Here is a 25240-nt window from a genome sequence, read left to right as displayed (position 1 = left end):
ATGCCAGAAGATCAATGGGATGTATTAGATGATAAAACTTTACAGAATAAGACCACCATACATTTCTTCATAAAAAGATATACTAGCAGAGTTCGGATTAACATTATACTCGAATCACAGCTTAGAAAAGGGCACTCACTTAGCATGTACTAAGAGATGATTTTCATCATCAAGCCAAGAACCATTTCTCATATCAACCTTATATATAGATCTTGTAAGAACAGAGGTATAGTCTGAAGAAAAAATAAAATTGTATGCATGCAATAGCAAAGAAACAAAGAGGCATAAGCATGAAAAAGCATTAGATTCAGACTAACTACAACAGAGATGAAGTGCCTAGAAGTTGTTAGTCCCTACTTGTAACAGTGCCTCGATGTTCCAAAGTAACAGCATCAGTTAGCTGACCTTTTTCAGAAGTTTCTTTTCCTTTTGGTGTTTCTTCTGGGGAGTCCATTTGGCTATCCTGAAACATAAACAGATCAGGAACTGTAAAATAAGACTCACTGCCTTTACCACATAGATTGACAAGACATTTTTTTTATAGGTAAGAAGGAATATTGGTGGTGGGAGATGTTAAAAATTAATTATGGTCATCTTTATCCTTTTCCAAACCACTGCCTTTGATTTCCCCTTTCATTTCTTCTATTCCTCCCCTATGAACCATGTGACCTTGCCACGGTGGAGAGGCTTCCGTGTTCCAATGAAGCAGGTAGCCGAGCCGTAGGTGCTACCATACCAGATAGACATTGTCGAGTGACCAGACTAATGAATGATTCATGGAAAGTGGAGTAGTAGCCTTTCAGAAGTTGCAACAGTGGCAGTCTGGATGATGGACTGATATGGCCTTGTAATAATACTTAATGTGGCTTAGCTGTGTTGACAGTACTACACCACTGAAAGCAATAGGAAACTACAGCCGTAACTAACTCTGGGGGACATGCAGCTCTCTTTGTGTGAATGATTTACTGATGATAGCTTCCTCCTGTATAAAATATTCCTGAGGTAAACTAGTCCCCCATTCAGATCTCCGGGTGGGGACTACACGAGATGGGGCAATTATCTGGAAGATGGATACTGACATGTAACCTCGCCCTTTGGACTGTTGGCAGAAAGAGCAGAATTTTTGGTCCGGCGACTATAGAATTATCAACACAAAATCAAACAGCTGAAATACAGGAGTTGGTTTAATAATGAATAAGAAAATAGGGCAGCGGGTAAGCTACTATGACCAACATAGTGAAAGGATTATTGTTGTCAAGGTAGACACCAAGCCAATGCCCACCACAATAGTGCAGGTCTATATGCCTGCTAGTTTGGCAGATGATGAAATTGCAAGAATATATGAAGAGATAGAAGATTTAATACTATATGTAAAAGGCTATGACAATCTAATAGTGACAGGAGACTAGAATGGAGTGGTAGGCCAAGGAAGAGAAGGTAATGCAGTAGGAGAATTCAGTGGGATAAAAGAATGAAAGAGGAAGTCGGCTGGTTGAATTCTGCACCGATCATAATTTAGTCCTTGCTAACACCTGGTTCAAACACCACACAGGATGGCTGTATATGTGAACGAGACCTGGAGACACTGGAAGGTATCAAATAGACTTCATTACAATCAAGCAGAGATTCAGAAACTAGGTGTTGGATTACAAGACTTTCCCAGGAACAGACGTGGACTCTGACCACAACTTGTCGGTCATGAAATGAAGTTGAAGTTGAAGAAAAGAAGGAATGCAATAAGATAGGATCTAGACAAGTTGAAAGAAAAAAGTGTGACTGTTTCAAGGAACATGCTGCACAGGGACTAAATGAAAAGGCTGAAGGAAACAAAATAGAGGATGAACGGACAGCCGTGAAGAATGATATCAGTAAGGCTGCTAAAGAAAGGTTAAGAAGAAAGGAATAACTAAGAATCAATTGATAACTCAGGAGATACAAGACCTGATTGATGCGAAAGTACAAAAGAGGGCAGAAACGAATATGCACGATTAAAGAAAAGTAGATAGAAAGTACAGGACAGCTGAGGAAGAATCGCTGAAAGAGGAGTGGAAGGATGTTGAAGGTTATATGGTCCTAGGAAAGGTACATGCTGCATACAGAAATATCAAGGAAACCTTTGGAGAAAGGAAAACTTCTGGGAAAAGAAAGATAAGGCAGAAAGATGGCAGGAACATATAAAGTAGCTGATAGGGTTCTGGAACAAGAAGAAGCTGTTGATGCTGATGAAATGGGAGACCCAATTTTGAGGTGACCTAAGTAGGAACAAGGCACTGGGAATTGACGACATACCTTCAGAATTACCGACTGCCTTAGGACAAACCAGCACGGCAAAATTATTCCATGTAGTGTGTAAGATGTATTATACAGGATAAGTGCTATCCAATTTTTGGCAGAATGTAGTTATAATAATTCCCAAGAAAGCTGGTGCTGACAAGTGTGAAAACTACTGCACCATTAGTTTAGTATCTCACACCTGCAAAATTCTAACATATTATTTACAGAAGAATGGAAAGACAAATTGAAAATGAGTTGGGAGGAGATCAATTTGGCTTCAGAAGAAATGTAGGAACACATGAAGTAATCCTGACTTTATGTCTGATCTTCGAGGTTCAAATTAAAAAGGAGAAGCCATGTACACGGCATTAGTAGATCTAGAAAAGGTATTCAATATTGACTGGACCAAGCTATTTAAGAATCTAAAGGTGTCATCATCTATAAGTTTCATTTCTGTATTGATTATATTCACAAATATGAAGTTTTGAAGCTTCCACCTAATCAGTACATATATTTATATATTGTTGTTCTACAGTACCGGTTTCGACCTTGTGAAGGTCATCTTCAGCTGACAATCATAACATACAATTGAAACATCACAATAAGAATGTCACATGATATGGGTAAAAACATTGTCATTACAAATGTTCTAGTTTAAATAATCATCTACATTAACTGATATAATAATTAAAACTTAACATTACTATGTACATGAATGATGTAGTCTATGTTAAAATACATTTTTCTTAAATTTATGAACGTTTCACATAGTATGGGTAAAAACTTTATCAATTTGAAAATGTTTTTCATCTTATCTTCATCTATGTTAATCGGTGTGAGAGTTAAAACTTTGCAATACTATTATGTGCGCAGGATGATGTATGTTGAATGTACAATATTCTTAAATTGTGAAGTGTCCACTGTTCCCCATTAATTTTTTTTCTTTTTTGTTTACGTCGCACCAACACAGATAGGTCTTATGGCGACGATGGGACAGGAAAGGGCGAGGAGTGGGAAGGAAGCGGCCGTGGCCTTAATTAAGGTACAGCCCCAGCATTTTCCTGGTGTGAAAATGGGAAACCACGGAAAACCATCTTCAGGGCTGCCGACAGTGGGGTTCGAACCTACTATCTCCCGAATACTGGATACTGGCCGCAATTTAAGCGACTGCAGCTATCGAGCTCTGTGTTCCCCATTAAAACTTATGACTAAATGAATAAAACATTTTGAAGTACAGATTAGTTCTTGCAGCGTGTTGTATATGCGACTATGTTATGATACACGATCAGCCATGTTCGTCTACTGGTGGTATAATAGTATGAGTTTCTTAAGTAAAATGAACACTTATGTTGAAATCAGGTAGTTGTCCGGTGTTTAGTGCAGGACTTCGTCGAAATATACACAAAGCTTATAGTTTATGTTAAGACTGGTTGACCAAAAAATTTGACAGAATACAGTATATAAATGTAGATAAGTTTTTTGTTTTTTTTTTTGCGACGTGCTTCCCTTAGTCTTTTTGTTATTTGATTTGTCAAATGTCAATATGTATTACTTGATTTCAACATATCTTGTGTTTTTTTTTTGGTTAGCGTGAAGCTTCTTTCTTCACTTTGTGTTGTAGAACGTATTTTGTATCTGTAAATAGAAATAAAGTGTAAGAAATATTTTGTCTGCCAAGTTGGAATGTTTGTTTGAAGTTGTAGTGGGTGTGCTTGTACTTACTGTAGATGTTGACACTTGATGTGTGCTTATTCGGCAGAACGTCGAGCACTGTTCCGTGTTCGTCTGAAGTTGCTGCTTGTGGCTGCGGAGGGGAAGTTCGAAGGGGTAGGAGGAGCGGCTGTTGAGGAAGTAGGACTGGAGCGGGGGGGTGTCTTCTGGCGGTTCTTTTATGTGTATTGGGTCTTGTTTTTTTGGTTCTTTTTAGGTAATTGTTTTTTAGGAAAGGGATGACTGCATTGAAAAGAATGTTAACTTTATCTGTAATTTCATTTAAATTGAAGTTTAGTTTGGCGTATTGATCTAGAATGATATAAAATTCTTCCATTATATTGAGTAAGGGGGCTCTTGGGGTTAGTGCTTAGAATTTGCATATCGTTTTCAATGTTCGTAAATTTATGTTTGAAGTCTTCAATGTGTTGGCCTATGTCTGACAAATGACTGTTTTATTGCATTGATATTTTCATTGTAACAAATCTGAAAGTTCCTTCCAGTACGTCAGATATAACTGGCTTCACAGTTGTTGCACTTCATACGAATTACTCCTGAGTGGCTGTATTTATTATTATTGTTGATGGATTTGGAGTTGTGTACGATATTGGCGTTGTTGTATGTAGTTCTGTAGGCTATTTTTAGATTTTGTTTCTTGAAAATATTCATTATAGGATATATGTGGGTGTTGTTGAAAGTGAATAGTACGTAGTCTTTCTTAGTTTTGTCAGTTCTGATTAGTTCTGATTTGGGTTGATTTCTTATTTTTATATGATTTTGTTGATCATTTCTTTTTTTGTATCCGTTTTGTCTGGCTATTTCGTAAATCAGGTTGAGTTCTTTGTTAAGTTCTTCTTGTGTTAGTGGTATATTAAAAGCTCTATATATCATACTATGGTATGCTGCTTTCTTCAAATTTCATGATACCATATAACAACAACAAGGCTTACCAATGGGGTCCCCAACATCAGGCATACTAGCCAAAATCTACATAGATTACTTAGAACACCAAGATATCAACAAAATAGACAATATACTTTTCTGGTGTAGATTTGTAGACTATATCTTTGTCATAACAGACAAGATACACTAATGAAACCAAAATATTAGAACAATTAAATGAAATAGATCCACACATAAAATTCACCATGGAAACAGAAAACAACCATACTATAAATTACCTAGACATATCTATAACCAGGCACGGAAGTCATTTATCATATAAAATATACAGAAAGCCCACACATACGCCCAACACAATAAAAACAGACTCCATCCACCCTAACGCACATAACAAAGCAGCATACCATAGTATGATATATAGAGCTTTTAATATACCAATAACACAAGTAGAACTAAACAAAGAACTCAACCTGATTCATGAAATAGCCAGAAAAAACGGATACAAAAAAGAAATGATCAACAAAATCATACACAAAATAAGAAATCAACCCAAATCAAAACTAATCAGAAGTGACAAAACTAAGAAAGACTACGTACTATTCACTTTCAACAACACCCACATATATCCTATAATGAATATTTTCAAGAAACAAAATCTAAAAATAGCCTACAGAACTACATACAACAACGCCAATATCCTACACAACTCCAAATCCATCAACAATAATAATAAATACAGCCACTCAGGAGAATATCGTATGAAGTGCAACAATTGTGAAGCCAGTTATATCTGACGTACTGGAAGGAACTTTCAGATTTGTTACAATGAAAATATCAATGCAATAAAACACAGTCATTTCTCGGAGATAGGCCAACACATTGAAGACTTCAAACATAAATTTACAAACATTGAAAACCATATGCAAATTTTAAGCACTAACCCCAAGAGCCCCCTTACTCAATATAATCGAAGAATTTTATATCATTCTAGATCAATACGCCAAACTAAACTTCAATTTAAATGAAATTACAGATAAAGTTAACATTCTTTTCAATGCAGTCATCTCTTTCCTAAAAAACAATTACCTAAAAAAGAATCAAAAAACAAGACCCAATACATATAAAAGATCCACCAGAAGACACCCCCCCCGCTCCAGTTCTACTTCCTCAACAGCCGCTCCTCCTACCCCTCCGAACTTCTCCTCCACAGCCACAAGCAGCAACTTCAGACAAACACGGAACAGTGCTCGATGTTATGCCGAATAGCACACATCAAGTGTCAACATCTACAGTAAGTACACGCACACCCATTCCAACTTCATACAAACATTCCAACTTGGCAGACGCAATATTTCTTGCACTTTATTTCTATTTACAGTTACAAAATACGTTCTACAACACAAAGTGAAGAAAGAAGCTTCACGCTAACCAAAAAACACAAGATATGTTGAAATCAAGTAATACATATTGACATTTGACAAATCAAATAACAAAGACTAAGGGAAGCACGTCGCAAAAACAACAACTTATCTACATTTATATATTGTATTCTATCAAACTTTTTGGTCAATCAGTCTTAACAAACTATAAGCTTTGTGCATATATAGACAAAGCCCTGCACTAAACACCGGACAACTACCTGATTTCAACGCAAGTGTTCATTTTACTTCAAGAAACTCATACTTTAGACCACCGGTAGACGAACACGACTGATTATATATCATAACATAGTCGCATATACAACACGCCGCAAGACCTAATCTGTACTTCAAAATGTTTTATTCATTTAGTCATAAGTTTTAATGCGAAACAGTGGACACTTCACAATTTAAGAACATTCAACATATATCATCCTGCGCACATAATAGTATTGCAAAGTTTTAACTCTCATACCGATTAACGTAGACGAAGATAAGACGAAAAACATTTGCAAATTGATAAAGTTTTTACCCATAGTATGTGAAACCTTTATAAATTTAAGAAAAATGTATTTTAACATAGACTACATCATTCATGTGCATAGTAATGTTATATTTTAATCATTATATCAGTTAATGTTGACGATTATTTAAACCAGAACATTTGTAATGACAATGTTTTTACCCATATCATGTGACATTCTTACTGTGGTGTTTTAATTGTATGTTATGATTGTCAGCTGAAGATGACCTTCACAAGGTCGAAACCGGTACTGTAGAACAATAATATATAAATATATGTATTGATTAGGTGGAAGCTTCAAAACTTCATACAGTGGAACCTCGGATTGCGAGCATAATTCGTTCCGGCAACATGCTTGTAATCCAAAGTGCTCATATATCACAGCAAGTTTTTCCATAAGAAACCATTGAAACGCGGATATTTTGTCCACAACACAAAAATATTTATTCGCATACCATTTCTAAAACAAAATATAACGTAAAACAAATTAAAGTGCACTTTTCCTTACAATAGAATCATTGTTGGTGTGAGGGAGACGAGAGATAACATGAGAAGAGTTACTGTGTAGCACGAATTTCACTAACGGAATCACCGAACCTGTAGGCTCACTGGAACTGTTTTCTTTTCGCGCAGCTTTAACGAGGAACTTGTCCAATGACTGTTGCTTTTGCCTTTTCTTTTTGAAGATTTCATGAAAATGTGACATTGCATTATAATTGAACTGATACATCGCTCGCACTGCTACAGCCTTATTCGGGTGGTGTTTTCCTACAAAATTTTGCACCGTTTCCCACATTTTGCACTTCTCCCGAATCTCAGTTTAAAGTGAGAGATTCCATTGACTTTTCCTCCTCCTCTTCCCCGGACGAGATCTCCATAACCCCCTCCTGTTGTCCGCGATGCAGGTCTATCAGTTCGTTGGTGGTCATTTCCTGGCTATGTTCTTCACCAGCTCTTGATGTCCACTTCATTCACCTCCAGCCCCATAGTCTTCCCTAAGGACACAATTTCATCGACAATCGGCGGCTCAAAGTCATGTCCAAGAACACAGTAAGGCCACAGCCTTTCCCCAAGGGGAAGTGAGAGTTCTCTTGGTGACTCCATCCCAGACTTTATCAATGATCTTCAGGCAGTTCACGATGGGGAAATGATTTCTCCCAAACTCTCGGAGGGTAAGGTTTGTTTTCTTCGGTCACTTCGAAGTATCGCTGAAATAGTGCTTTGGTGTATAGCTTCTTGAGGTTCGAAATGACTTGCCGATCCACAGACTGGAGTAGTGGAGTAGTGTAGGGAGGAAGGAACTTAACTTTAACAAACTTGAATTCCTCCAGAAAGTCGTCCTCAAGGCCTGGAGGATGAGCAGGAGCATTGTCCTTAACCAGCAAGACTGAGTGGCAGATTATTTTCTGAAAGGTATTTCTTTACTACAGGACCAAAGACCTCGTTCATCCATTCAACAAACGAACAGAGGAGGGGAAACGTAGGCACACATGACGCTCGTTTTGCGGAACCTCACTCGCTTATCAAGTTACAATTTATTTAAAATGTTGGCTCGCCTTGCAAAACACTCGTAGACCAAGTTACTTGCATTCCGAGGTTTCGCTGTATTTTGAATCTAAAGGTGATCGGGATTAGATACCGAGAAAGAAGAGCTATCTACAATCAGCACAAAAATCAGTCTGCAGACATAAGACTCAAGGGCTTGGATAAAGAAGCAGCAATGAAGAAAGGAGTAAGGCAAGGCTGCAATTTGTCCCTCCTCCTTTTTAACTTTTATATAGAACAGGTAGTAAAGGAAATCAAAGAGGAATTTGGAAAGCGAATCACAATCCAAGGAGAGGACAGCAAAACCCTGAGATATGCCGATGATATTGTTATTTTTCCTGAGTCTGCAGAAGAAAACAAAAGTAATGGAGTGCAATCTAACAAAGTCAAGTGATATAGCAAATACTGGATTAGGAAATGAAGTCTTAAAGGAAGTAGATGAATACTGTTACTTGGGTAGTAAAGTAACTAATGATGGCAGAAGTAAGGAGGACATCAAATGCAGACTAGTACAAGCAAGGAAGACTTTTCAGAAAAGAAATTTGCTCACTTCAAACACTGATATAGGAATTGGAAAGGTGTTTTTGAAGACTTTTATCTGAAGCGTGGCGCTGTATGGATGTGAAACATGGATGTTAACTAGATCAGAAAGAAAGAGAATAGAAGCTTTTGTTATGTGGTGTTATAGAAGTATAGTGAAGGTGGGATGGGTAGATCGAATCACGAATGATGAGATACTGAACTGAATAGGTGGGAGGAGACTGATTTGGCTGAATATGGTGAAGAGAAGAGATAGAATGTTAGGACACATTTTAAGACACCCAGAACTTGTTCAGTTGGTTTTGGAGGGAAGTGTAGGCGGTAAGAATGGTACGAGTAGACCAAGGTATGAATATGACAAGGAGATTAGAGCATAAGTAGTAGTTACATAGAAATGAAAAGTTTATCATAGGATAGGGTGGAATGGAATGCTGCATTCCAGCAGTCATAAGGTAATGACTCAAACAACAACAACAACTAATCTTACATTACTGAACTTCTGTGGATGGTTGGCAGTGTCACAGTTGATGAGGTAATCAAATCATATATCAAATCATATGATAATTATACCAGACTGTGGGAATGAATTCTGGCATGGAGTGCTCAAAATAATATGAGATACCCATCTTAGAAGACATGCTGGATAAGGAATTCCTTTCAAGAAGAGATTCTGGAAATACTATCCTGGCACCCCTATAAAGCAGGTATGTCGACCAATGGTAGCAAGTCATATTTAAATTTTTGGCCAGAGGATGCCCAGATGAACCAATGGGACTTTTCTCTCCCAAGACTATGTTTACAGCCACAGGGGTACTAGGTAATACTAATACTTCATGACAATGCACCTGGCTGACCAGATGTGGTTATCTCTTATAATATTCATATGCCATAAAATGAGAAAAGGCTTGTTACTGGACCTAAACATGAAAGGCAGGTAAATAGTTTCAGGTTGTGTGTGCAGGCTCTCTGGTATCATCTTCTTTGTTACTTCCACTGTTGCTTATATTTGGTTCATTTTATTTCAATATTTCCATATATATCTTGAGGATGAGGATGAAGAGCAAGTAGATGGTTCAATCAAGCAAAAAAGACCACCAAGACTGTTCTGGCTGGCGACTTCTCATCAGGGTTGTGGTATTAAGAGAGTAAAGAAACAAGATCACAATGCTCAGCAATGAGTAAAACATTACAATTACGATTACTTCTCTACTTATCATGTGATGCATTCAGAACTGCTCTTCATCACCTCTACAAATCACCTCTACTGGTGGAATGCAGCTCCTTGTATTCCATCATCCTTGTATATTCTGTTGAAACATGCTTTTCCATTTTAAATAAAATTCCTTGGAAATTTCTCATACTAATGTGTTTTGACTTTTCCACAACTTAAACATGTATTTAAAAAAATTTCTATATTCATATTTGTCTCCACATACATCCAAAATAAATCCAACAGTTCACAATACATAATATTCTGTATTCTTTCAGTTTCTGAAGCTTCATTGCATGATGGTGTCAAGAGTGCAACAAATGCAATACAAACACTTTTCTAAATGCAATTTCTGCACAATGAAAATTACACCAGATAATTGCTACATTTACAAGAGCCGAAATGATTTCATTCAATAGTATAACTCTCTTTTATGCCTTGCTTTTAACCTTTCAGAATTTGTTGTTGTTGAGTCATCAGTCCATAGACTGGTTTGATGCAGCTCTCCATGCCACCCTATCCTGTGCTAAACTTTTCATTTCTACGTAACTATTGCATCCTACATCTGCTCTAATCTGTTTGTCATATTCATACCTTGGTCTACCCCTACCGTTCTTGCCACCTACACTTCCTTCAAAAACCAACTGAACAAGTCCTGGGTGTCTTAAGATGTGTCCTATCATTCTATCTCTTCTTCTCGTCAAAATTAGCCAAATCGATCTCCTCTCACCAATTCGATTCAGTATCTCTTCATTCGTGATTCGATCTATCCATCTCACCTTCAGCATTCTTCTGTAACACCACATTTCAAAAGCTTCTATTCTCTTTCTTTCTGAGCTAGTTATCGTCCATGTTTCACTTCCATACAATGCCACGCTCCACACAAAAGTCTTCAAAAACATCTTTCTAATTCCGATATCAATGTTTGAAGTGAGCAAATTTCTTTTCTTAAGAAAGCTCTTCCTTGCTTGTGCTAGTCTGCATTTTATGTCCTCCTTACTTCTGCCATCGTTGGTTATTTTACTACCTAAGTAACAATATTCATCTACTTCCTTTAAGACTTTGTTTCCTAATCTAATATTTCCTACATCACCTACCTTCGTTCGACTGCACTCCATTACTTTTGTTTTGGACTTATTTATTTCAATCTTGTACTCCTTACCTAAGACTTCATCCATACCATTCAGCAACTTCTCGAGATCTTCTGCAGTCTCAGATAAAATAACAATATCATCGGCAAATCTCAAGGTTTTGATTTCCTCTCCTTGGACTGTGATTCCCTTTCCAAATTTCTCTTTGATTTCCTTTACTGCCTGTTCTATGTAAACATTGAAAAGGAGAGGGGACAAACTGCAGCCTTGCCTCACTCCTTTCTGGATTGCTGCTTCTTTTTCAAAGCTCTCGATTCTTATCACTGCAGACTGATTTTTATACAGGTTGTAGATAATTCTTTGTTCTCGGTATCTGATCCCTATCATCTTCAGAATCATAAATAGCCTGGTCCAATCAACATTGTCGAATGCCTTTTCTAGATCTACGAATGCCATGTACGTGGGCTTGTCCTTCTTGATTCGATCCTCTAAGATCAGACGTAAAGTCAGGATTGCTTCACGTGTTCCTACATTTCTTCTGAAGCCAAATTGATCTTCCCCCAACTCAGCTTCAACTTGTTTTTCCATTCTTCTGTAAATAATACGTGTTAAAATTTTGCAGGCATGAGATACTAAACTAATAGTGCGGTAGTTTTCACACCTGTCAGCACCGGCTTTCTTGGGAATAGGTGTAACAAGATTCTGCCGAAAATCGGATGGGACTTCTCCTGTCTCATACATCTTGCACACTAAATTAAATAACCTTACCATGCTGGTTTCTCCTAAGGCAGTCAGTAATTCAGAGGGAATATCATCAATTCCAGGTGCCTTGTTCCTATTTAGGTCACTCACAGCTCTGTCAACCTCTGACCTCAAAATTGGGTCTCCCATTTCATCAGCATCAACAGCCTCTTCATGTTCCAGAAAGAAATTATCTACATCGTTACCTTGATACAACTGTTGGATATGCTCCTGCCATCTTTCTGCTTTGTCTTCTTTCCCTAGAAGTGGCTTTCCATCTGAGCTCTTAATATTCATGCACCTAGATTTCCTTTCTCCAAAGGTTTCCTTGATTTTCCTGTATGCAGCATCTACCTTTCCCAGGACCATACAGCCTTCGACATCCTTGCACTTCTCCTTCAGCCATTCTTCCTTAGCTACCTTGCACTTTCTATCCACTTCATTCTTTAATCGCCTGTATTCTTTTCTGCCCTCTTCATTTCTAGCATTCTTGTATTTTCGTCGTTCATCAATCAGGTCTAGTATCTCCTGAGTTATCCACTGATTCTTAGTTGATCTTTTCTTCCTTCCTAACATTTCTTCAGCAGCCCTACTGACTTCATTTTTCATGACTCTCCACTCTTCCTCTACTGTGTTTCCTTCGGCCTTTTCATTTAGTCCTTGTGCAACATGTTCCTTGAAACAATCCATCACACTCTTTTCTTTCAACTTGTCTAGATCCCATCTTTTTGCATTCTTTCCTTTCTTCAATTTCTTCAACTTCAGATGGCATTTCATGACCAACAAGTTGTGGTCAGAGTCCACGTCTGCTCCTGGGAAAGTTTTGCAATCCAACACCTGGTTTCTGAATCTCTGCCTAATCATAATGAAGTCTATTTGATACCTTCCAGTGTCTCCAGGTCTCGTCCACGTATACAGCCGTCGTTTGTGGTGTTTGAACCAAGTATTGGCGAGGACTAAATTATGGTCAGTGCAGAATTCAACCAGCCGACTTCCTCTTTCGTTCCTTTGTCCCAATCCAAATTCTCCTACTGTGCTACCTTCTCTTCCTTGGCCTACCACTGCGTTCCAGTCTCCCATCACAATTAGATTCTCGTCACCTTTTACATATTGTATTAAATCTTCTATCTCCTCATATATTCTTTCAATTTCTTCATCATCCGCTGAACTAGTAGGCATATAGACCTGCACTATTGTGGTGGGCATTGGTTTGGTGTCTATCTTGGCGACAATAATTCTTTCACTATGCTGGTCGTAGTAGCTTATCCGCTGCCCTATTTTCTTATTCATTATTAAACCAACTCCTGCATTACCCCTGTTTGATTTCGTGTTGATAATTCGGTAGTCACCTGACCAAAAATCCTGTTCTTCCTGCCAACGTACTTCACTTATACCAACTACATCTAACTTTAGCCTATCCATCTCCCTTTTCAGATTCTCTAACCTACCACAACGATTCAAACTTCTAACATTCCACGCTCTGACTCGCAGAATGTCAGTATCCATCTTCCTGATGATCGCCCCCTCTCGTGTAGTCCCCACCCGGAGATCCGAATGGGGGACTAGTTTACCTCCGGAATATTTTACCCGGGAGGAAGTCATCATCAGTACATCATTCATACAGAGAGAGCTGCATGTCCTCGGGAGGTGGTTACGGCTGTAGTTTCCCGTTGCTTTCAGCCGTGTAGCAGTATCAACACAGCTAAGCCATGTTGAGTATTATTACAAGGCCGTATCAGTCAATCATCTAGACTGCCGCCCTTGCAACTACCGAAAGGCTGCTACCCCCCTTTCGATGAACCATTCGTTAGTCTGGTCTCTCAACAGATACCCATCCGATATGGTTGCACCTGCGGCTCGGCTATCTGCATCATTGGGACACGCAAGCCTCCCCACCGCGGCAAGGTCACATGGTTCGCAGAGGAGGCCTTTCAGAATAGGTCCACAAATCTAAAGATTTGAGAATGTTTAGTAATGAAGCGATTTCTACTTTATGCATTAGTTAAAAAATAATGTTGAATTATTTTTCTCAGACAATATTCCCAATTATCTCCTACTCTCTTCATTTACCTACTATTCCATCATCCTCCCTTACAAAGCAATATTCTTCAACCATTTTCCCTGGCCGACTCCATGGCAAAATGGTTAGCGTATCGGTGTTTGGTCATAGGGATCCCGGGTTCGATTCCCAGTAGAGTTGGGAATATTAACCATAAATGGTTAATTCCCCTGGCACAAGGACTGGGTGTATATGCTGTCTTTATCATTATTCCATCCTCATCACAACGCGCACGTTGCCTACAGGCGTCAAATCAAAAAACCTGTAGCAAGTCTCTCTGGAAGCCACACGCCATTATTTATTGTAACAATTTCACATACTGCAGTTCTGTTCTTTATAAACACTTCCAACTTCAAGTCACTGATTATTGCAGAGTTAAAACAAAGTATCTACAGCATGCATACTGTGATCCTCTGCTTTTAATTTTCTCATAAATTATGGCCAAGATGAGAAAAAAAGTAACATTTTTTCAAATCAAACTTGGCTTCCAAGATATACCATGGATTTGTTAACTGTTTAAGAGGCTTAGTGTTTATAGAATGACCAGCAGAGAGTTGTATTCATGCTGACAGAGAAAGGTTTGTTTGAATAATGAATCTGAATGAAATGATGAAACTACTTACCATGGTTGCAATCTCACCATGAAAACAAATGTTCACTTAAGGAGAGCCAGGGAAACATTTTATCTCTCAAGATTTTAAACTCTTCATGCAATGTCACTGAAATATTTATATTTACCGAGCTTTTCATCTCAATTATTGCGGTCTTCACAAAAAGGTCAACCTTCAGGCTGTTATCTCATTTTATATGACAAAGTTCTACGACTCTATTGCCAATATTAATAATTAGACACAAATCAAAAAATAACCTTCAAAGAGTGAAATGAGATTAATCACAAATTATTAAACATAAAGCATTTTGCAAATAACGTCACCCTTAGAGGGTGGGGTTAACTTACTATGATGAACTGGTGGAAGCTGGTCCGTTCGGAGCACATCTCCAGGTAGCGGATAATGGATTTCCTATAGGGAAAGATCTTTGGATCGGCAGAACAACAGGTAGCCCAATTCCTGGGGACTTTAAAATACTGGGGCATCCTCTCTCCCAGAGTCATAAATATGGAGGGCCCTTACACAGGGTGTTACAGTACGTGAAATTCTCGATGGCATCTGCAGTGGGGAAGGTGGACTTTGGAACAATGTAGATGGTGGAAGGGGCAACCCAGTACTCGAGTTAATAAGAGTAAAAAGTATAAAATGGACATATAGCAGTTTAAAGGCCACATTAGTGGCAGTAACACGACAACATCTGTTCCACATGTTAGTGGCAGCTGATCTAATAACACTCAGAAGTGGAACTCCGAGTTTAAACTGACTGAAATCTCAGTCAAAACTCATCCCAGTTAACTCAACATAGACACCTTCAGTGGGTCAAATCTAATGGTTAACAAACCGCAAGGGGTCTATTCGGATTCTGGGAAACCACAGGAGTGTGCAAGGAGGTAAGGAGTAAATCTATGAGAGACACTGTCTCATTTTCAAAAGATTGATGCCTGCCTGACTATCAGATGATATAGATATTGATTCCCATAGGGAACCTGAAATATTTATCCCGAATGAGACAAAGTGCATTGGCACTGCCAGTGGCTCCAAGTAGCTTATGCAGTGGCCTCCATGGTGTGCACTAGCCATGCATCTTGATAAGCGTGCTACTCACCAACTGATGAGTCCAAATTAGCACAATGGGGCGAAACGCTGGCAGCCAGGAATGAGTTAGCTGGAAAATTTATATAATGTCCAATAACGGATCAACTATATTATTATAAATTTACTAATTCGGGACAAATATTTCAAGTTCCCTATGGGAATCAACATCTATATCAACAGAATACTGTTGATTGCAACTGCAAGCTCCCTGCATTAGCTTTATTCCACCTTGATTCAATCTCTCTCACTAGACTACCATCCTGGGAGACCACACATCCTCAATACTTGAAATTATCCACCTGTTCCAGCTTTGTATCACCAATCTGGCATTCAATTCTCTTGAATTTCTTACCTGCTGACATCAATTTAGTCTTTGAAAGGCTAATTTTAATACCACACTCACTGCACCTATTTTCAAGTTCCAAGATATTAGACTGCAGGCTTTCGGCACAATCCGTCATTAATACCCAGTCGTAAGCTTAGGCCAGATTGCTTACTACATTTCCACCTAACTGAATCTGTCCCTGTCACTTTATACCTTTCAGCAGATGATCCATGTAAACTATGAGCAACAAAGGTGAAAGATTACAGCCTTGTCTAACCTCTGTAAGTATCCTGGACCAAGAACTTATTCTACCATCAATTCTCACTGCAGCCCAATTGTCAATATAAATGCCTTTGATTGATTTTAATAATTTACGCAGTATGCACTAGCCATGCGTCTTGGTAGGTGTGCTATTTACCAACTGATGAGCCCAACTTAGCACACTGAGGCGAAATGCTGGGAACAAGGAATAAGTTAGCTGGAAAATTTATAATGTCCATTAACTGACTAACTATATTGGTATTATAAATTTACTCATTTGGAACATATATATCAGGTTCCCTATGGGAATCAAGATCTTTATCACCCGACTATAGAGTTGAAACTGTGTGAAGCTATTCCCAAATAGTTTCTAGAGATGGTCTCTGATATTCCCAACTGGTGTATGTGTAGCAGAAGTCACGCCGAATGAAGCCGTGTTGTTGAAAGCGTACCAAACCACCAGCTGATAACTAGCGTATGTTATGAGTAGTATTTCTGAATGTAACATATAGTGACAGGAAGCATTCTTTTGATAACTGCAGCTGTTGAAAGCCAGACCCTTATTTTGAAGTATATTCCATGCTTGTTCTCTATATTTATCACTTCTGGATTTACCTAAACAGCTGTAAATAAGATAAAGAGACCGCACTGTTTAGTGGATAGTGCCTAAAGTTCCCCGATTGAAAGAATAAACAGGAAAGGAAAGTTTGCCGCATTTATGAATATCTACAGGTGTGGCGATAATGCATTTTATTATCATAATGTTTAATTTTGTACGTTCATTGTCTCCCATTTTTTATTAACACATACCCTAGTATATTTTGTTTGGCGTCTCCAAAAACGTTGAAAGTAAGTGGGGACATAAAAAAATCATTATTATTATTATTATTATTATTATTATTATTATTATTTGTTAGGTACGTTGGCGAGTAAAATAATTGTGAATGAATTGTTTTTATCACGTTTTGAACCTACTTCTCTCCAAAATAGAACCTATAACTTATTGGCCTGAGTTACGAGATATTAAACGATCTCTTTGTTAATGATCTCGCCTGCTATATTAATAGCAACAACCGTGAATATTTCTTAACTAAATTAAACTTGTTTCCTCATCCTGAGGTGGTGCAGCTCTTTTTTAGACAGGCCCCCAGCAGTAGGGAGTTGCAAGTACCATTTTTACCACAAATCAACCTTCCTGCTATTCGTAAATCTCTGGCAATATGGTACCGCGAATCAAACTCAGGCTCCCGAGAATGGCAGCTAATTGTGCTAACCCTTACGCTGGCGGACATTTTAAACTACAAAACACAGACATATATACATGGCTGATGCGTGCTTGCAATGCGCAGGTCGGACACAAAACTATTTACCTATTTGTGCAGTAGGCCTACGCTACTATTTCTAACTAAGATACAGATGTACCGCATGACTTCGATGGGTGCTTTCATATGGTAATTCTAAATTCCCATGGAGGGAATTAGATATTTTTCCACCAATAGAGCATATCAAAAATCAGGTCAAAAATTAGATGTATGGCTTTTCAGGCGTTTGCTCTTCACCTGCATACACCCCAGCATAAGTGGGTAGGGTCTGACACATCCCACTCTGACGAGTCTAGTGTCAGACCTAAGACGAAATGCTGGTTAACAGAGCAAACGCCTGAAAAGCCATACATCTAATTTTTGATCTGATTTTTGATATGCTCTATTGGTGGAAAAATATCTAATTCCCTCCATGGGAATTTAGAATTACCATTTGGAATTGCTAGGCGGGCATTAATTCCATTGTGGAGTTTTATCTCCCGTATGCAGTTATCAGACTGTGCCACATAAGAGGCTTCTGATAAGTTCACCTGCATACACCCCAGCATAAGTGGGTAGGGTCTGACACATCCCACTCTGACGAGTCTAGTGTCAGACCTAAGACGAAATGCTGGTTAATAGAGCAAACGCCTGAAAAGCCATACATCTAATTTTTGATCTGGGTGCTTTCATTGCGTGGGTCGTACGGATGAAACTATTCACAAATTTGTGTGATATCACCAGAGCTGCATAGGGCTTGTACCTGCTTCGAAATGGAATCATCGTTCTTCTCTGACGAATTACGTTGGGGGTCTTATATGCGAGATTTATTTATTTCATTTTGTTCGTCTCGAAAAGGCAAAAGGGGAGTCTAACACACAAGGGGGTCTAACATACAAGTAAATATGGTACATCATTCTATAGCAGGTTTAAGTCAAATTCTACTGCAAGTTCCTGCTCCTAGGCCTGGAGTCAGCTACCCAAGCTTTAGATACAAAAAATATGTTGTTCGTATTTAAAAAAATTACAAAAGAATTGATAAAAGACACACAAATTGATAAAAGACAAACAAATTCAAGAAAATAGGCATGTAACAAAAAGGGAATGGCAAGACATCAACCCCAAGGTGTGTAAGATCAGAAATCATGAAGCCATGACAGGAAAATTAGCGAAAAGCGAACAGCATATGCGAGGGGCATGTTAGCTGAATAACTTCATTGCTGGCTTCTAACCAAGGTGCCCACAGTTCAACTACTGGCCAGAACATTGGATTTTTTTACATGAAGTCATCTCATTGGTGTTTGGATTCCATGTAAAACTGGAGGACCCATGGTTATGATCACAATATCAACAGTCACATAAAACTACAAGTTTGCTTCCTTTGTTTAACTGTGAGTGCGCTGGGTGTTGAAAATGTTAACAGCCATATACAGATGGATGGGTCTTGCACTCAATTTTCTCACACGCTATGCATAAGGAGATAAATTTCTCAATTCCATCATGATTGGGAATGAAACTCAGGTGTTTCACCACACACGTGAAGTCAAGCAACAGTCGCTTCAATGTCACAATATGCATTCTACAAAACCCGAAAACTCAAAACGCAAATTTCATGAAAACAAATTATGGCTCTAGGAATGCCCTGATTTTTTCCAATACTTGGGTGCCCACAGAGTTAAATGTAACCACAATGCTTTGGGGAAACCAATAACGAGTTTCATATTCCCCTTCAATCAAGCCTTTGTTTCTTAGGCCACACATATGACTAGCAATCTAGATTGAAAAACAATGTCATCTTGACCAATGGCAGCATATCACATACAAGACATGCCCAAAAGAAGCAAAAATTAGTCTCCAGCATTTTCTACTTAATACAAGCCACTCCAACAACTGTGTGGACATCGTTGTTCTTTATATGATACAGCCACACAAGGACCAGAACGCATCATAGTATGTTATGCATTTCCAAAATATGTAGAGTTCTGCATTTTAATGGAAATTACAATCATGTTTCACCTCTTAAAACTACAACTTGATGGTGTTATGCAGCAACTGACCAAGCATGAAATTCTTTTTCTTTTCTTTTTTCTTTTTTTTCTTTTTTTTCCGTATTACTGCCCCATCTGAGCAGTGTGAAGAAAATAGGATAAGTAGTAAATGAGGCCATAGACAGAGAGTGCTTTTCAAGACCTGGAACATCTGTACCATAGCTTAAATAGCCCTGTGGGAACTCAGCCTCGGATATGGTCATCACCACCAGCTTAGGTTAATTCTTCTGGAATACCCAACACTCAATCTGGGACATCCATTCACAAAAATAGTAAGTTATCATTCAAGCTGGGTATCATTTCTTGAAGAAGAGGCTGGAAAATGAAATTCACTTCTGCATAACCTGAGGATGTAGCAGCCAATGTTCCAGAAACCAAAACATTCCCTGATGCAGTTGATATACATTTTCCCATGATCTTATACAATCACTGAAGTATTGGCTATTAAACATGTTCACCAACATGCTTTGACCATCACAACATTTCCCAAAGTTCCCCACTCTCATCATGCTGCAACCTGCGATGGGCAGATAGCATAAGACTAGATGGCAGTGTTGATTTAGAGCAGCTCAACACCAATATGGTTAACTTTAATAATAAAGCCTACCCATCTCTATACTGAGGTTACCTGTATCCAGGTAATGTTGACACTCAAAATATTCAAAACAGTAGTGAGTCCACACTAGTAAGTAATATAATATTAATGGTTCCCAGTCATAGACACTGACCTATTCTGTCCTGGAGCACATGGAAGATGAATGCCACCTACGATTTATTGCCTTTTAGATTGCACCAACATCAACGTATTTTTGATTGGCCAATCCCTACAACCAGCTAATCTGGCTTGATGCTTTAAGTTTCTTAATGGATTAATGGGCTTCTCACCTGTAGCAGCAGCTGCCTTGCCTAGGGTAGAGATATACTTGGTCAAACTCGTTTTAATCGCCATGAAGTGGAATGCCTCATCCATTAATTTCCTTGCACTGAAATTCACTTTATACACCACAGACATTATTGCATTATTTACTCATAAACCTACTCGAGCCTTCTAGAATTACAACCCTGAAGGAAAGATGTCCCAACAGCTCTACAGGTGTTGATGAACAGTAACTGAACCATTGCATATGTCTAAGGACATCAGCAATAATACTGCACTTCATTCCTCTTTTATTACCTAGGCTGTCTATGGCACCAAGAAAACTACCTCATTATGATGTTGATGACGCTTATTGTTTAAAGGGGCCTAACATCTAGGTCATCAGCGCCTAATGGTACGAAATGAGACAAGATGAAATGACAAATTAAAAGACTAAAAACATCCATTGACCACAATTCAAAACGTGATGATGAAGAATGAATGGATGGATATGAATTTAAAACGACCAGTGGAACTGACCCACAGTGCCTTACATGCACAGAAGCTGGCGTAGAACAATAGTATTACTGACTAAGGGACTGCTTCTATAGTACAATACTGAATCGATGTAACTTGTTGTCGAAAGGGATCCAAAACCCAAGTCGGCGGCCCCTCACAATGGTACTTATCGCTACAGAAGTAGAACCATGGTATTTGTCATGTTGCGGTACTAATCAAGACTAGAGTAGACTCGCGGTACTCCACACATTATGGTACTACTCACAGGTAATGAAATTTGCACATGTATTACAGACCTACGCTGTTCCGCACATTGCGGCGCCATTTACAGGCAACAGAGATGAGGTATTTATAAGGTTCAACCTATTCAATACTAATTACGTGTTGTACAGATGTTATCCACAACATTTATTTAACATGGGACCGGTTTCGACATTTAAATGTCATCATTAGCCATAAAACAAATCACAAATAAATGAGTAAGGACATATTAAGTAAAACTGGTGTAGTTACACATTGAAATATGTACATTAAAAGTTTTGACAGTTTGTTTGACACATGGTGTGAATGAACATACAAAAACTTTTAATGTACATATTTCAATGTGTAACCACACCAGTTTCACTTAATATGTCCTTACTCATTTATTAGTGATTTGTTTTATGGCTGATGATGACATTTAAATGTCAAAAGAGGTCCCATGTTAAATAAATGTTGTGAATAACATCTATACAACAAGTAATTAGTATTGAATAGGTTGAACCTTATAAATAACTCATCTCTGTGATCTCAGTTCAATATGGAAACATCAATGAAACTCATATCTTCGAATTTACAGGCAACGCAAACCTATGGTGTTAATCACATAAGGGTACTAACCACAGGGACTCATACTATCCCGTTGTGTTCCTCATATAGTGGGTACTAATCATAGGCAAGCTAGAACCATGGGTTCCCTCATCCCATGGTGTCGCTCATACAGTGCTACTAATCACAGGTAGTGTAAAAGTCGTCGCGCTCTCGCTTGCTACTAATCATAAACCTATTTGGTACCCAACATAGTGGTACTATGCGTAAGTAAAAGCGACCTATGGTGTTTCCCGCGTGGTGGTACTAATCACAAGTAGTTTCATGGTTCTAATTTGATCATCCCATGGGCGCCCCTTTTTAGTCACCTCTTACGACAGGCAGGGAGGGGATACTGTGGGTGAATTTTTTGTCTGCGTACCCCACCCACAGGGGGTTTTGTGTTTGATCCATGAGAAGTATTTTATTTCCCTTAAGTCCGCCAGCAAGGCGGTTAGGTAGGATCCCCCTATCCGCCACCTGGGACGCACCACGTGGGAGTATCACCTCTCCCCCTGCTACGCCAGCGTAGTAGGTTCGTGGCTATCTCATAATAAACATAGGTTTTCATGGCTCATTATCATTATTAAATAAAAATGATATACAGTAATATATACATGTGGCTTTAATCTAGATATAATTTTTATTTAATAATATTACCTCTCCATTTATTAAATGATTACATATGAAATTACATCTCTACGTCAATCACAACAGTTCATCTTTATCAGCCATATCTATTTTTTTTTCCATTGTAAGGGTATCTTAAAATAAAAATTAAGTCATGTCCACCTTAATATGTCAGCAGAGCTATACAGATCTTTCTCTGTTTGGCCTTGTGTTGAGAAATGAACCTGATTGGCATATTCCCCCCTCTCTCTCTCCCTATTACTAACGGGAGACTGGATGCCCTTGAGCTTTGTTGGAATAGCCATCTTGCAGTTTTCATCTAGATTTCATGTCACACACACACGCGCGTGTGAAAGAGAGAGAGAGAGAGATGTAAGGATATATATTACCAGGGATTTTCCAGTTTCCCATCCCTTTAGGGAGGAAGTAATTTTGTAAATGCCTTTATTTACCTTTTTCTTCTTTCTGGTTGTGTTTTCTCTGCTGGCAAATTGACCATGTGTGTGTACACTTAAAATTATTCTGTTTGGTGCATGGCTTCTCCAATTTTCTTCTTCCTCATATATTTTCGTCATCCTCGCTAGTAATAGGGAGCTGTTATGAAGGCTATCACTGTGTATTCTAGACTGCTTAGTTCTGTATCTGTTCATATTTTTCAATGACATTCTTATTCCAGTATGTTATTAATTCTTACTATCTGGTACGTCAGATATTATGTACTATCTGAGAAGGAAAAACCTTTTCATGCATGTTATTAGCCGTTTTCATAAATCCTATTATTTTACCTTGTTTTTTTTTTTTTTTTTGCTAGTTGCTTTATGTCGCACCGACACAGTTAGGTCTTATGGCGACGATGGGATAGGAAATAGTGTTGGCTACTGAATGCATGATTCGAAGCAGTGTATCGATTCATTCAAGTGTCCGAGTGAATCGATTCACAGGAACGGCGAGCTCACGGCACACGATTCAGCTTACTCCCAGCGGACAGTGCTGAGTGGCGCACTCACTGGACGTTGACGGGGAGCCGAGCTTCCACTGCAGCGAGACAGTGAATCATGGCACATCGAAAGAATCGTGAACGAGCGCGGCTCAGTGAGACACAAGATACGCACGGCTCCTTATCGGCTCACTGCAGCGAGACATACAGTGAGCCATGCTACACTGAAAGAATCGTATGCTAAAATGGACTCTCGAGCTCAGCTCATTTGAAAATAATACCCATTTTCATTCACCGTCCTCTTCTTACAGGGAGGTTTAAATAAGATGGATTTATTTGCAGTGTTAAAAAGGTAGTCACAACATAATTCTGAAGTAGCTAGTAAGTAGGTAGGCTATTAGGTTATACTATTTATTAGTTTAATGAATCTTAGTATTATAACTTAGTTGACATTTGACAATTAAACTCGACTCTAGCCTGCCCTATGACTATGAGTCATGCTCATGACCACTCAAAAGTACCCGTTTTATATTGGGAAGAACGGCTCAGTATTTTCTCAGTTCATATGTCACATCGTTGCACAAGACTTCAATCATATGTGGACAGACGCAATAACAGTATGTTGAATCAGAAAACCAGTGGGCTACTGTACATCTCGGGTAGCCTATACAAAATATGACGATTTTTAAAAAAATCCTCAGCTGATAGAAAAATACATATTTTCAAAAATGACTGAGCGAGTTGTCGTGTGGTTAATATCGCGTGGCTATGCGCTTGCATTCGGGGGATGGTGGGTTCGAATCCCACCGTCGGTAGCCGTTAAGATTGTTTTCCGTAGTTTCCCCATTCTCACACCAGGAAATGCTGGGACTGTACCTTAATTCAGGCCATGGCTGCTACCTTCCTAATTATAACCTTTCCCACCCTGCGTCGCCGGAAACCTTCGATGTATTAGAGTAACTAGCATTTTTTCCAAGAAAGGAGTTCATAGTATGAAGACCAGATGGCAGCTGCGAGCACTAAATGCTGTTGCTGCTGTCTTACCAGCACATACTACACAGATGCAGTAGTAGCGGTGACCAATGAGCCGTGAATCGGATCACTGTATCGATTCAGTAACATGAACGGAATCAAATTAATCGATTCAGTAAAATGAATTGAATGTCCCATCACTCATAGGAAAGGCATAGAAATGGGAAGGAAGCGGCCATGGCCTTAATTAAGGTACAGCCCCAGCATTTGCCTGATGTGAAAATGGGAAACCATGGAAAACCATCTTCATGGCTGCCGACAGTGGATATCGAACCCGCTATCTCTCGGATGCAAGCTCACAGCAGCGCGGCCCTAACCGCACGGCCAACTCGCCCAGTGTTGTTGTATTTAATTACCGGTGGCAGATAACCTTAAATATGCCTCTCAGTTCTGAGGGCTAACATTTTGTATTTAACCACTCATAGTTCTGTATCATTCACCTTACTCTGGGATAAATTTTATGTCCAAGTATTATTTAAACCACGAATTATCGTTCTGTTGTAAGCACTGGGTTATGTATGATATAACATTGGAAATATCCAGAACATGTCTTCTTGTGAATAGGAAACTGAAATGCCTTATGTTGCACGAACACTGTTCATGGGACTTAACTGTGGCCAAGATTAAACTTGGAAATTGGGAGGGACCCAGAGAAATAACCATAGGCTCTGTATACCTCCCATATGACTCAAGTAATCTGCCCCCATCAGAAGAAGTTGAGAACCTAATTTGCAATGCAAAGAGGAAAGGCAAACACCTAGTCCT

At 38.8% G+C, this 25240-nt stretch overlaps 1 protein-coding gene across 29 annotated transcripts in view; it reads right to left on the bottom strand.

The window, feature by feature from the left end:
• The window catches only part of syd (JNK-interacting protein syd), a 648626-nt gene that overhangs the window by 566348 nt on the left and 57038 nt on the right, over positions 1–25240 (bottom strand). For 26 of the 29 annotated variants that reach the window (XM_067136859.2, XM_067136850.2, XM_067136852.2 and 23 more), the window contains exon 5: positions 358–463. In XM_067136859.2, the coding sequence (XP_066992960.2) occupies positions 358–463 (106 nt within the window). The remainder of the gene's footprint in view (positions 1–357; positions 464–25240) is intronic. The other 3 variants (XM_067136856.2, XM_068225324.1, XM_067136866.2) reach the window with 1 other exon arrangement.

The sequence above is a fragment of the Anabrus simplex genome, chromosome 1 (genome assembly GCF_040414725.1).
Source record: "Anabrus simplex isolate iqAnaSimp1 chromosome 1, ASM4041472v1, whole genome shotgun sequence".
NCBI lineage: Eukaryota > Metazoa > Arthropoda > Insecta > Orthoptera > Tettigoniidae > Anabrus > Anabrus simplex.
Note: the sequence above shows the minus strand (reverse complement) of the source record. Positions and strands in the feature narration are given on the sequence as shown.